The sequence below is a fragment of the Podarcis raffonei genome, chromosome 13 (genome assembly GCF_027172205.1).
Source record: "Podarcis raffonei isolate rPodRaf1 chromosome 13, rPodRaf1.pri, whole genome shotgun sequence".
Lineage (NCBI taxonomy): Eukaryota > Metazoa > Chordata > Lepidosauria > Squamata > Lacertidae > Podarcis > Podarcis raffonei.
Window position 1 is genome coordinate 25037088 of NC_070614.1, and position 14511 is coordinate 25051598.

Below are 14511 nucleotides of genomic sequence, written 5' to 3' on the forward strand. Positions count from 1 at the left end.
CTGGTTTCAGTGCCTTCAGTGCATAGTCCTAGTTTGAACTGAATGCAAGAGGAGAACAAGATTGTAAAAGCTGTTAAGTGTAGGACTTCATAGGCTTTGGGGATTAATTTTAAATCTTATTATAATGTGGTCTTCATCAGACAAGGAGGCTCCCCTGAAATGATGCAAGATGGGTGTTGGTGAACATCTAAAAAAACTTCCAGCCCCACCCAGTTTTCTCACATGGTTTCTCTTCTGAGGCAAGTTGTGCCCTGACTGACCCCTTATCATTTATCCCTGGTTTGCTGTAACCTTCCTTCACCTTTTGTTGTTGTGGTGGTGGTGGTTGTCATTATCTATAGTTTAATAGAGTTTTCACATTATTACAGCTAAAACATGATTTGGGTAATTCTGCCAGCTTACAGACTCATTTTTCATTTCCATATACAGTTAACAAGTTCTATATCGTTTTAAATATAATTTCCCCAAGTTTCATTACCCGGAAATGTATTTCAGAATGGCATTTTACACGCGAGTAAGGCAACCAGAAGTATGACATGCAAGATGACTCAGAATTCCCCCCCCCCCTTCAGTTAAAGACTTCTCCAAGAAAGCAATAAATAGGTTAATGTCATTTTATTGTACTGATTGTTTTGCTTTCTCATTTGGTGAGCTGACATTGATTACAGAAATACATACTCCCCCCACAGCAACAACAATGAAAATAAAAACCTATGTTTTGCTGCTTTTCTCTTATTTGAATTTCTTAGCATTAAGAAAATGTGTTGAAATATTACTTGCAATGAGTTTTACACGCAGAATTTCTTGTGACCAAAATAACACCACAGTGTGCTACATAATGTGTTGTCATGTTTGTCATTTACATCTTTTTAGGACTGGCATAATTCCTTCCCTGATAATTTTATAAGCCCTATTATTTGTACCATACCATCAATTTAGTGCAGTGGTTTTCAACCAATGTGCCGTGGCACCCTTTGTTGTTCTTGTTGTTTAGTCGTTTAGTCGTCTCCGACTCTTCGTGACCCCATGGACCAGAGCACGCCAGGCACCTCTGTCCTCCACTACCTCCCGCAGTTTGGTCAAACTCATGCTGGTAACCTCGAAAACACTATCCAACCATCTCGTCCTCTGTCGCCCCCTTCTCCTTGTGCCCTCCATCTTTCCCAGCATCAGTGTCTTCTCCAGGGAGTCTTCTCTTCTCATGAGGTGGCCAAAGTACTGGAGCCTCAGCTTCACGATCTGTCCTTCCAGTGAGCACTCAGGGCTGATTTCCTTCAGAATGGATAGGTTTGATCTTCTTGCAGTCCATGGGACTCTCAAGAGTCTCCTCCAGCACCATAATTCAAAAGCATCAATTCTTCGGCGATCAGCCTTCTTTATGGTCCAGCTCTCACTTCCATACATCACTATTGGGAAAACCATGGCTTTAACTATACAGACCTTTATTGGCAAGGTGACGTCTCTACTTCTCAAGATGCTGTCTAGGCCTGTCATTTCCCTTCTCCCAAGAAGCAGGCGTCTTTTAATTTCGTGGCTGCTGTCACCATCTGCAGTGATCATGGAGCCCTAGGGTGCCTTGAATGATAGTCAGGGGTGCCGCAGGCAACACTGGCCTCTGTCCCTCTTTCCTTCCCTCCCTCTTCTGATTCCCTCTCATGTCTCTGCCTCCCAAATGCTTGTACAGCTGTTTATTGCAGCAGCCCTGGTTATAAGCTCCGCAAGCAAATGGTACCTCTGGGTGGCACCTCTATTTCGGACGGGAGGGAGGCAGCTCAGAGACCAGTGTAAGTGGCAGCATCTGCCCGGAGGACTCCCAAGGAGAGGGGAGAGGAGAGGAGCCTGAGGGACTCTCCCCAAGGGAGGGTGTTCGAAAAGGGGTGAGAGGCTGCCAGCTCTGCAAGCAAGGGGTGACATATAATAATAATAATACCTTTATTGTCATTGTACAACCTATATACAATGAAATTAAACGAACCTCCCCCCCAACACTCAATCTCTTAGCGAACAACACACCACCTCGCAAGTCAATTTCGCTATGTTATTTTCCATTCTTAGACATAACTGGAATCCTAAGCAGAAATAATGTAGTTGGTTAAGGGAGCCATGGACTCAAAAAGATTGAAAACCTCTGATATAAAGCACGCCCCCCCAAAGAAGTGCAAGTAGATAAATAGGTACCGCTCCGGTGGGAAGGTAAATGGCGTTTCCATGTGCTGCTCTGGTTTCAGTGTTCTATTGCGCCAGAAACGGCTTAGTCATGCTGGTCACATGACCTGGAAACATTGTCTGCAGACAAACGCCGGCTCCCTCGGCCTGTAAAGCGAGATGAGCACTGGCAACCCCAGAGTCGTCTGTGACCGGACTTAACTGTCAGGGGTCCTTTACCTTTACTTTTTAATCATTATTATTTATTGATTTTCTATACTGCCCTCTATAAGCTTCATTTGGGAAGCTTATTCTATTTTAAAAGGATGCAATTCTTAATTACAACATATTAACTAAAGATATACATTACTACCTCCAGCTGTTTCCAGATTCTCTGATAAACAAATTCAGGAACATTCAGCTATGAATCACACTTGATAACAGAATGTAGTCTAATCTGATTAAAATGTATTGCAGGTGAAAATGAACAACTCCTAAACTCTTGATCAGTTTGAACACAGAAAAGTCTCTATATTGGCCATGCTTACATGTATAATAATAATTTGGTAAATGCAAAATTAAGTCAAGGTAGCCTATGAATATAAAAAAATCTGCACCATGTATAAAGCAACTTACAATATAACTTTATAGGACTTCCGGGTTAGCACCATCGGCTAATGGCAGATTCCCTCCGAGCTCCGGAGGGAATCGGCTCCGCAGGATCCGGGTCTTGCCGCTGCGGCGACGTGGGGACCCTCAGAAATCACAGGCGCTCTAGCCTGTGAACTTGGTGACTCGGCGGGCACCATTTGCGCCCCCCGACCCACGAAGGAGCCTTTTTAAAGGCTTTGGAACGGGGGACGGGGTGAGCGGCGCGGTGCTGAGAGTCGACTGCTTCTCCTGCGGAGTGAAGCCGCATGCCATGGTCGGAGAGCGCTGACTTCTTCTTGTGAACAATTGGACTCTAAAAGTAACAACCCATGAGTAATACGGAAATTGGATTTGTAAAGAATTTTTTTTTTTGAATTAGGCACGATCGGGGAAGGCGCAAACAGGAAGTCCGTCTCCCCGTCTTATAAATAATCTAAAGCAAGGACTAGCTAACTAAGGTCGAGAGAATTTCTTCTTCTTCTTTATTGGGTAAAAGACATTAATTTCACGATTTGGCAGTATAAGTAATTTCACTGGAGGATAAGAGCTAATTTTGAGAGCTGAAGTGCCACCCCCCCGGACCCGGGAGTGATCCGCGAGAGAGCCTGTTGAGGAGATATAGAAGAGTTTGACAGCTGTCAAATTAGCTGTCAAGAAGGAAAAAGAGAACTTTGTTTCTGCTATCTCTGCTGGATATATTTGCTACAATTTGGTTATATTTTGTTGAAAACAAGGAAGAACTGATACAAACTAACTTGATTTTTGGATTTGAACTGGAAGGAAGATAAAGTAACCAAAATCCCTCTAGAGGGGATTTTGGGACATTACAAGAATGGCTGAAGGAGGAAAAATTCAAGCTAAATTGGACAGAGTGTTTCTTCTCTTGGGAAAGTTACAAGGCCAAATTGATGTTTTGGCTACAAATGTTGCAACTCTGGACTTAACAGTAAACAAATCCATTGAATTTGATAAGGACTCGACTCATGAAGTCCATGCAGCTGGACAAGAAGAGAAACTTGAAAGATTTGAGAGTGTGGAGAAAGAGATATATGTTGTTTCTGAGGAAAAGGAAGGAGGAGATGTAATGTTGCAGATGACAAAGGAGAGCCAGAGGCCTGACATGATGGCTACAAAGGAAAATAAGTACTGGATGATGAAAAACTGTTTTGAATTGAAGATTGAAGAATGGAGAGATCTCCTTATGTGGAGATCTGAAGACCTATGGATTACAAATTTGATTAAGGTGAAAGTTGGAGCTTTTGGGACATTTGGACTTAAAAGGAGTAAGAAACAAGATTCAGGCTCCACTTTTAAGTATGGAGGTCTGGCTGGAAGAAATATGGACCCTATCGGGACAGAGCTTCTCCGAGATCTGGTGTTTAATATTAAAGACTACCAAAAAAACCGGCAGAGAGGAATTGAGAGAGAATTAAGAGCCTCGGACGTGAGGTCTCCAGGCTGATAGTAGACTAAGACTGATGGACATTTGTTGGGGATTGAAACCGGGAAAGGGTGGGGTGGGGTTTGGGAATCCAAAGGGTGCAGAATAATAATCTGTTTTTTTGTTTGTTTGTTTGTTTGTTATTAGTATGAAAATTGGGGAATTCGTGGAAGGGAATTTGGGTCGACTTTAGAAAAAAGTTTTAAGAATGAGCACTGATGTTTAAATACTGATGTTTATAAGTTAAAACTGGTTTTGTTTTTTTTAAATGAATTAAATATAAAAAGGTCAAAAATTGGGGACAAGAACTTGTTGAATTAACAATTTGAATTGGAATATAAGAAGGGGAGGTGTGGGGAAGTCAGGGAAATATGTTATTGAAAATAAGGATTGTAAACTTTATGTGTTTTTAACTTTTTTGTTTTTTCTTTTTGATTTTTTAATGTATAAAGGTGGAAAAACTCAATAAATATCTTTTTTTTCAAAAATACAATATAACTTTATAAAAACCAGCTCATAATCAAATTGCCAATACATGGGTGAATTCCATGGTAGGAATAACAAGGAAAAGGATGGGAAGCAAAACAGCCAATATCATAATTCCTTGATACAAACCTATGGTGCAACCACATTTGATAGACTCTGTCCAGGTCTGGTCACAGCACCTTAAAAATGATATTGTACAGCTGGGAAAAGGGCAGAAAAAGGGCAACGCCCTTTTTATTTTTAAATCACACAACCAGATTCAGGTCTTGGGACACTTAGAGTACACACTTGCCAAGATCTGTTTAGGTTTTTGTCTAGGATTGGCATGGGTGTTCTGATTCCTTCTATTCAGGCAATGTTCCCGGGTTGCTAACATAGGAGCCAACTCCTAGGGGCCAAGGTCCCTTCGCATGTGCCCCCATAAAATATTTGAGGGGGCTGGACCTTCCCAAAGTTGATGGGCAACACCATTAAAATGGTGTGTGCAGGCACATTATGTGATCAATTTTCAGGACGACGCTTATTTGGGCTCCCGAAATACTTTATCCAAGCAGGGTCCCCCCTCCCGTGCTTTTCCCTGGAAAACCTGCACTTTACCTTTGAATTAGAGCAATCGGCAATTGCTGTTTGCTCCGATTCAGCAGTAAAGTGCAGGTTTTCCTGGACAAAGCCCCAGGACCAAACAACAACATGGCGTTTTTAAAGCCAAGACCTGTGCCAAAGGAAATCTGGATGAGCCCAAACCAAAGTGTCCCCGTGCAAGGAACAGTGCCCCTCTAATCGCTACATGAACGAACCAGAAAGATGTGCATCCTCTGGCCAGATCCAAAACATACATTTCCGTAATATACTCAAGCAAATCCACAAAGGGCCCAGGACTACAGTTCTGTTCCTGTGCACTGCATCACTATAAGACACTGGAAACTGACACCAGATTGTCATAAACGACCCAAATGTTGCAGAAGTGTCCCTGACCCTGTGTTTTTCAAACGTTCTAAAGCAAAATATTCACCCCATTAAGCAACTATGTTAAACTCAATACAAATTGCTTTGGTCAGAATACTGGATAAAATCCTGATACAAAGTCAGACTGACTCAGTGTGCTTTGGCCTCCTACACCAATACTTTCAATACTCTTGTACACAACACTCCCACAAATCCCTGGACTTAGGATATTTGCAATATCAATATGAAGGCCATCCCTCTTCTCCACCCTGGGATGTTCAGCTGCTTTGAATGTTGCAACACTAAGAATATAAAAGCACTCGTTGACCTTCCTCAAGGCTGCAAATCTCCACGTTTGCTTTGCTTTCATCTGGCACCATCATGGAGCTGTTCGAGTGGACCCTGTTTTTACTCATCGTCTTGCTAATTGGGGTCCTTTTCTTTTCCCAAATGAGTGCCACCTGGGATGTCTACTGCAAGATGGTGCTTTTCTATGGCTGGATTGTAGTGATGATCATCCTAGTGCCCCCTTGGGTAGCTCTAATCAGGGGGTCTAGAGTGGAAAACTTGAAGTGAGTAGGCAGCCTTGGCTGTACCCGCATCTTTTTGGGATGGTCACATCTCTGGGAACAAGGTGGTACTTGGTACCAGGCACATCTACCTGTTCCTCTTGAAACAGGCCAGGGATGCTTGGGAACAGGATAATCATTTGAAATACTGTGTATCCCATTCTGGTTGATACCAGTCAAGAAAGTTATGGTGGAATTAGAAAAAGTGCTGGAAAGGGAACTAGGCAAGGATGCCCTTTATCTCCTTTACTCTTTATATTGGTGTTAGAGATATTAATGAATAAAATTAGAAGAGATGAGAATATAAAAGGGATTGTGATGGGGAAGGGAAGTATAAAGTAAGAGCCTTCGCGGACAATTTGATCATCACTACTGAAAATCCAATAGAATGTATCCCAAGAGCAATAGAATGTATAAATGAATTTGGACACCTAGCTGGCTTTAAGATAAATTTTAAGCTAGTTGGAAAAATAAAGTAGCGTAACAAGAACGGCTGGAAGTCAAGTCACTTGGTGGGTGTCCGTGGTGGGTAAGTGTGTAGGTATGTTGATATGTACAGTATAGGTAAGTATTATATAGAATAATGTAGGTATGTTTTATGTTATGAAAATAAGGGAGTGTGTTGTGTATGTGTATTGTGTAAATGTACAGTGGTACCTCTGGTTACGTACTTAATTCGTTCCGGAGGTCCGTTCTTAACCTGAAACTGTTCTTAAACTGAAGTACCACTTTAGCTAATGGGGCCTCCTGCTGCTGCCGCTGCACAATTTCTGTTCTCATCCTGAAGCAAAGTTCCTAACCCGAGGTACTATTTCTGGGTTAGTGGAGACTGTAACCTGAAGTGTATGTAACCTGAAGTGTATGTAATCCAAGGTACCACTGCATAAGTATGTGTTTTATATGTTAAAAAAATTTAAATAGAAAAAATAGAAAAAGGGCTGGAAAGGAAACCAAAATTATCAAGAAGCTGGAGCAGCTCTCCTGTGGCGAAAGGTTACAGCATGGGGGTGCTGGACTACAGCTCTCTGAATCCCTGACCATTGGTCACACTGGCTGGGATTGATGGGATTCGGAGTCCAACGACAAGGAAAAGCCACACAGTCCCCATCTCTATCTTAGTCTGTGAGTGACTAACAACCGGCAGCTTTAGCAGCCATTTCTGGGCTGGGACTATTTCCTCAGAGACCTGCTGGGTGACCTAGAGATTCAACAACAAAGTGGGAGTTGCAACAATTGAAGGTGGCAGGGAGGGGATTGTATTTCCTTCTTCCCAGTAATTCATCTCTTATATTGTATTTTGTACACAGCAGTTTTCTTAGGAGGCAAGGTATGAGCACGCAAATAAATGCAGTTCCTTGTCCACACTGCCTGCCTGTTTTCTGCCCCCTGCAGGATTCTTTGCTTCATGTTGCGGCAAATCAGATATTTACTTGGCGTCAAGATCACAGTTCAAGGCTCCGAGAATCTGAATACCAAAGGGCCGTATATGGTTGTTGCCAACCATCAGTCCATTCTCGATATTCTGGGTATGTTGCTAGCCTGTGGCTTTCGCAATTTTGCACTGAAACATATTTTAGAAAAGATGTGAATTTTATTAGGAGCATAATCCAGGCCCAGATTAAAGGGACAGGTGTCCTGGGGGGCAGTTTGGGGGGCAGAAGGCGACACCCTGCTCTGCTTCCTGCCTATGATGCAGATGAAGTGTGGGAGAAGGAAAGAGAGGGTGTGCTGCAGGACCTGCTCAGTGACTCTTCATCTTCTCCCCCCCCCTCAGCCACTTATCTAAACCCAGCTTCCCTCAGGGCTACCCCACCTCCTTCTTCCTCATCACTGGGATATCAACAGGCCCTCACAGACACCTCTATCAACCCTCCACCATCTTAACCACGAATCTCTTCTCCCGGTCCTCCAGGGGCCTAGACACCAACTCTCTGGGGTCGTGGTCCCTTCGGCCGCCCCAATAAAATATTTAGCCCCCCCCCCATTTTCTGCAAATTTCTGCATCCCTGCCCTCATCCCTCTCCAGCAGCCAGGGGCCACCCTCTTTTCCTGGCTGTCCTACCATTGCTTTTTGCTATTTCCAAGCTCATCTGAGCCAGGGCAGCGGGAGAGGTAAGCGGGCAGCAGGCAGGTGAACAGACAGAAAGGTCTTGCGTACAGGCAGGAGCCAAGAGGCAAGTGGGCAGTGGGGGAGTCCTGCGCCCAGTTGCATACAGCGGAGGAAGGTGCGATCTTCAGAAGCGGGGGAGAAAGCAGAGGGTGCCCCCCAATATTTTGTTCAAGTTGGCACCTATGTACCAGGGGCACTGGTTGCTCATCCTCCCATCCTGGCCCAGTCTACTGCTGTTCATGGCTCTGCCTGAGCCCTGCATGTCTGCAACAGGAGAGGAAGGTGGAAGCATAGCCTTTTGCCCATTGTGGCAAAATTTGTAGATCTGTCCCTGTTTCGTTCCATCTCCAGCCTCAGGGAGGGAGGAGGCAAGATAGGAGCACAGTATGCATTTGAGGGGAGGCAAGAGATGCGAGCTTACGGCTCAAAATCAAATTAGGAACATTAAATTAAGTGTTCCTAAATTAGAAACATTAAAGTCATTCGGTTTTTTTAGATTCTCAATTAAGATGAATCAGATTATCACTGATCATTGTGCTACGGAAGTAAGATGAATGCAGAGCTTTTTTTTTTTTCCCAGCCAGAAGGTGTTCACCTATCAGGTAAACACCATTGCCATTCTAAGAAAACAAGGGAAGCGTTCATGGATGGCATGCCTATCTCGCTTACGAGAAGGCCAAAGTCCATAAAGATTTTACAAATCACATACTCAGGGATGCACTAGTTAAGGTCTGGAACAAATATAAATCACAACTGGAACCACAGACCCCTTGGTGGCTTTCGCCCCTAGAGGTGCATGCTGTGAAAAAACTTAATATGAGAACGAACTGGGCATCATATAGACAACTACTGGAAGAAGATCAATGAAAACTCAGAATAAAACCCTTTGAGGAGATACTACAATTTGTGACAGACAGATGGCAATATCTGCAACTAAGAAGCGTATTTAATTCAGATTTTAAAAAAGGTTTTGCAAAACAGGATTCTATACTGAGCACCACAGTATTACAAAATAATAAGAAAACATTGTCTAAAATATATAATTTTTTTATTGGATTGGGAATTGATGGATGAAGAAGTGAAAGAAACTATGGTCAAATGGGCTCAAGATGTCAGACACATGATATACTTAGAGCAACGGGAGAAATTCTGGCGAGAAGATATACTATTTACCGCCTCTTATACGATTAAAGAAAATTTTGTTAAAATGTTCCACAGGTGGTATTTAAGCTGGCCAAAATCTATAAACTGAAATCCAACCTCTGTTGGAAATGTGGCAAAGAAGCAGGAACAACAGTACACATGTGGTGGGGTTGTGAGTAGATTAAGAAATTTTGGGGAGTAATACATAAGGAATTAAAGAAAATGTTGAAAATCCCAATTGTTAAAAAACCAGAGGCATATCTCCTAGGCTTGATAGGGAAAGATATACCGCAAGTGAAAAAAAGATTTTTTCTATATGCAACTACGACAGCCAGGGTAGTGATTGCTTCTAAATGGAAATCTCAAATCTTGCCCCCAAAAGAGGAGTGGATTTGCAAATTAAATGAATATTTAGAATTGGCAAAGCTAACCTCAATCATAAGATATCAGTCAAATCAAAAATTTAAAAAGGAATGGAAATGTTTCGAAGATTATATGTTACAATATTGTTCTAAGAAAGATATGCTAATATGACTAGAATAAAAATGTAAAGTATATCTATGAATTGGAAAAGAGAAGATATAAAAGAAACACAAAGAATGATACATTTGGAGAATGCAAAGATAAATGTGGAAATAGAGATTTAAAGAAGTCAAATGTGGCGGAGGGAAGCTGTGGTGGGGGGGAGTATTATATGATAAGTATGCAATATTTGTTTTCAGTGTTTTTGGATTGTTTTCAATATTTTTTTCTTCCTTTTTTGTTGATGTTTTGTTTTTTCTGTATTATTTAAACAATAAACAAACAAACATGCAAATAAGAAAAAACATGGTGAGTTCTGGCACCTCTTTTTATAGGAAAATAGCACTGGCGAATGACAATGTTTGGAATTCCTTTTTCCCCTACAAAAGCTGAATGCATGTCCAGGAAGGTGGGTTAGGAGCAGGGTAAATTCAGAAAGAATAATTTCTAGCCACAAAGCCTTCTCCACCTGGGAATGTCGGAATGACATGTCAGAATGCAAGTGACCCCAAAAGCCCCATTTAGAAATTGTTTCTTTCTTTCCAAGGAATAGCGGAGGTACTTCCCGACCACTGTATGATTCTTTCCAAAAAGGAGTTGAAGTACATGGGCCTGATGGGCATCGTCTGCTGGCTATGCAAATTCATTCTTCTCGACCGCAATAATAAGCGCTCAGCCAGAGAAACCATGGATCACATGACAAGGACCGTGCTGCAGCAGAACGTGAGAGCACATGCAGAGAGGGGTGCAGCTCTGGGAGGGGAGTAGCTGGGAAAGGATGGCTGCTGGGAGAGGAGTCAAAAGGACCCTATGAGACTGCAGCAGCCCCTGGGAGGGGCCATCGCTTGGGGTGGGGGTAGAGTGCATGCTTTGCAAACACAATGGCTCCAGCTGCTAGCATCTCCAGCTGAGAAATATTAATTTTAAGTAGCAGCAGGTGGTGGGGAAGTTTCTTTACCCATGCCCTTGGAGAGATCCTCACCTGGAAGAAGGCAGATTCCTGGGCTCTGGGGTGGTGAAATATTTTGCTCTGCACACCAGATATTTGGAAGAGGATTTTGCCAGGTGGGTGAGTAAAGAAAGGATGTGTGCCATGCATGACTATAAGGAGAATGTGGCTTTAGAGCCATCTGCCCCAGGTAACAAAGGAGAAAAGAGTCTGCCCTGCTGAGGAACTGCAGCCGTTCCTGGGGGCAGAAGGGCATTCGGGGTAGGCATATCCACAGTCCCGATGCAGTCTCATATTTTCTAACTGGTTTCCAGCTAGACCGTTAGCAGCTTGAGTGACGGGCCAAAATACACCAGAAAGAGTGAGGAAATAATAATATTTCACTGTAATCTCCAAAGATGTGGTCTGTGGACACATTTTAATCTGTGGCCATTTTTCTCTGCCCGTTTCTTATGCAGCTGAGGGTCTGGGTTTACCCAGAAGGCACCAGGAACCGGATGGCCACACTACGTCCCTTCAAACGAGGAGTTTTCGCTGTGGCTGTGAAGGCTCAGGTAAACGTGTGAATTGTGAAATAGATATTTGTCTCATGCTGGCGGATTTCATGGGCTTCCATGAGTCAATCATGCTACATTTTTTGGTGGCAAAACGTGATTCATCACTCAGGTTTACCATTCCTGAACATTTGTCACAGTTCTGATCTGAGAGACTTATCAAAATGCCTACCAAATGGAGAGTCTCTCTCTTTCCCTTTCTAACCCTAATAGCTGTGCTGGGTTTTGCTCACCAAGCTGGAGATTAGTGGGCAGGGCTAATGTCAAACAAACAATGATGGAGGCTCCCTAAAGCAAGGATAAAGTTTCATACCCCTGGGCTGCTTTGGGAGTGAGAGGGAAGGGATAACCATTAGCGGGACACTTCTGCGGTCATGAGATTTTAGCTTTCCCAAACATAATACTGCCAGGAGTGGCTGGCATGGTGCCTTGGAGCTCTTAATTTATAAACTGCAGTTTCAGAGGAGGTGGAGGAGGGCAAGGAGAAAGAACTTTGTTGATAAAGCTGGCCATTATCTGTTTTATAGAGCCAGTGGGAGGCATTTCTTTCTGTTGGGCTCAATGCCATTATTTCAATATTTTGTGGGGGGAGGGGAGGGTGGGTTGGCCGGCCCACCCATGAGGCAAGTTGAGGTGACCACCTCAGATGGCAGGATCCACAGGGGCAGCAGATCTGGCCTCAGGGAACACATCAACCGCTTTTGTTATAACAAGAATACAAAACTGAAAAGGAATGCACTGCAGCTAAATATTATGTTCATTTTTCAGATGGTCTAATCCTTCCCCTGCCCATCCCTCTAATATTCTTAAGAGGGTCTCTTCTCCAGTCTTCAGAGAGTAGCTGGAAGTGGGGAGGCAGAAAAAGGTCCTTTCCTTCCACTCTGTAGTTTTAATCTGAAATCTTCGGTGCAGTACTGCGCCCAGAGTTCAGAAACTGCTTGCGCGAATGAAATTCCCTGTCCCAAAATGTGCCTAGAACAATGGGAGTTTCGAACTCTGGCGACATCTGCCGCCTTCTCGGTGGCCTCCTGCAATGTCGCCTCTTGTCAGATAGGAGGTGCTGCTGGTCTCCTCCAATCCCATGGGAAGAAATTATGTGTGCTGCCCAGTGCTTCAGAGCAGGCCCCTTTGCCCTCCACAATGGCCTATGATTCCCACTTCACCCCTGTCAGGTAAGGTTGATTTGATTCCCCACCCTGTTCCCAATGTAGATCTTTATTCGCCCCAACCACCAGGGGTGCCAACTTGAAAAAAATATTGGGGGAGGCCAGGGGACTTTGCCCAGCATAACTGATTACAAGACGAAGCACACACACACACACCATTTGAATGGCAATGTCTGTCAACTTGCAGGAGGGCAGCCCCTCAAATATTTTATTGGGAGAATAAGAGACATCGGCCCCTCAAAGGTAGCTCCTATGTACCCCTCTCCTGTGCCTGATCTTCACTCACCCCTTCTTCCCTGGGGGGCTGAGGGCACCAGTTGGTGGTTTGCCTCATCCACCAAACTGTCTTGGGCCGGCTCTGGTTGGGTCAGCCCCAAATAGAACCCTTGTTCCACCTCAGGTAAGAGTCATACTCTGAAAGGCAAGACCATCCCTGTAGGTTCACCTTCCCTGTTAAAACATTGCTTAGTACCTTCAGGGTCTCTTAATTTCCCACTGTCTTTTGCTACACAGATCCCCATAATCCCTGTTGTGACCTCCTATTATCAACAACCCCTCAACCTCAAAGATGGCCAGAGGCCCTTTTTTTGTAGAGGTGAGTGAGTCTAAATGACAGTCTTGCTTATTTGGTTTATACACTTCAACGTGAAGTGAGAATGTATATTTTGCTTGAAAGCCTTTTCCACTCGCTTTAATTTGAATTTGAATGCTGTATAAAAATTGCCACCTTAATCATTATATGACTTATTTCTGGGGAGGGGGGTGTTTAGCCACTCGTTTCTCCACCTCTGTACAACACTGCCATTTTGGACCTGTTCTTAAATTTATTTAAATATTATTCCTTTATATACTCATGTATAGACCACTGCTTAAGGCACAGACTTTACAAGGCAATTTCCGCATAGAATTAAGTTGCACTGTCTCTTTTTCTCTCTGTTGCTCCTTGCCACCTTCAGATAAGTGGATCATCCAGATTTTGCCCAAGATAGAAACACGAGGCCTTGGGCCAGAAGATGTCCCTGCACTTGCTGACAGCACACAGAAACTGATGCTGGATACTTTCAATGAGATCAATGAGCACGTAGTTTTAGAGAAAAGTAGCAGAGAGTGAGGGCCTCTTTATCATGGAAGCCTGGGAGGACCCACCAACCAGGAAGCTAGACAAGAACTTTGCTTCAGTCCAAAGAAGAGGACAGAAGAAACACCTCACTCCACCCAGACCAATAGCAGCACTATTGAAACGTCTGATAGTTCCACTATTCATTCACTCATGCTACCTTGGGCTGAGATTCCTAGGGTTGGAAAGGCTGCTCTGATTTGTCACCCAGCTCTCATTAATATCTCACCTTTCCTCTAAAGACCTCAATGTGATTTATAAGATTCTTCCCTTCTCCATTTTATCCCCTCAAGAAACCTATGGTGTAGGTTAGGCTGGGAGACGGGTGACTAGCTCAAGATCAGCCAGTGAGCTTCATGACTAAGTTGGGATTTGAACCCTGGTCTTCCACATCCTAGTCCAACACCCTAACCCTTCTCCTATATTCAGGAACTGCTATTGCCCTGTAACTTCAAAGAGCAAGATGTGGAGTCCTTCTCTCTCCAGATTTTGTTCTTTCATATATGTATATGGTTTTACAATTTAATATTCAGTCAAATAACACAATATAACATTTATCATATAAAAGGAAAAAAAGAAGAAAACCCTCTCCATCACTTCCCTCAACTTTCCCTTCTGGATCTTTAAATATTTACTACTTCTGCTTAATTGTTAACTTGTTTTTATGATCTTGTATCTGAATGCTCTAAAATTCTTATCATTTTTTTTAAAAT

At 43.3% G+C, this 14511-nt stretch overlaps 1 protein-coding gene across 1 annotated transcript; it reads left to right on the forward strand.

Annotated features, from left to right (window-relative positions):
• The first annotated feature begins 4747 nt into the window (after positions 1-4747).
• On the forward strand, positions 4748-13897 carry LOC128400106 (1-acyl-sn-glycerol-3-phosphate acyltransferase alpha-like). The gene is made up of 6 exons (XM_053362123.1): positions 4748-6240; positions 7630-7763; positions 10560-10735; positions 11420-11515; positions 13195-13276; positions 13638-13897. The coding sequence occupies exons 1-6, from the start codon at positions 6050-6052 to the stop codon at positions 13790-13792; spliced, it is 834 nt and encodes a 277-aa protein (XP_053218098.1). The 5' UTR covers positions 4748-6049; the 3' UTR covers positions 13793-13897.
• Positions 13898-14511: the final 614 nt, after the last annotated feature.

Excerpts from the sequence above, each read along its gene's own strand:
- LOC128400106 (XM_053362123.1), top strand. The coding sequence starts at position 6,050 with ATGGAGCTGTTCGAGTGGACCCTGTTTTTACTCATCGTCTTGCTAATT. Across the intron at positions 11,516-13,194 it reads CTGTGGCTGTGAAGGCTCAG|ATCCCCATAATCCCTGTTGT; the intron begins GTAAACGTGTGA and ends TTTGCTACACAG. Across the intron at positions 13,277-13,637 it reads GAGGCCCTTTTTTTGTAGAG|ATAAGTGGATCATCCAGATT; the intron begins GTGAGTGAGTCT and ends TGCCACCTTCAG.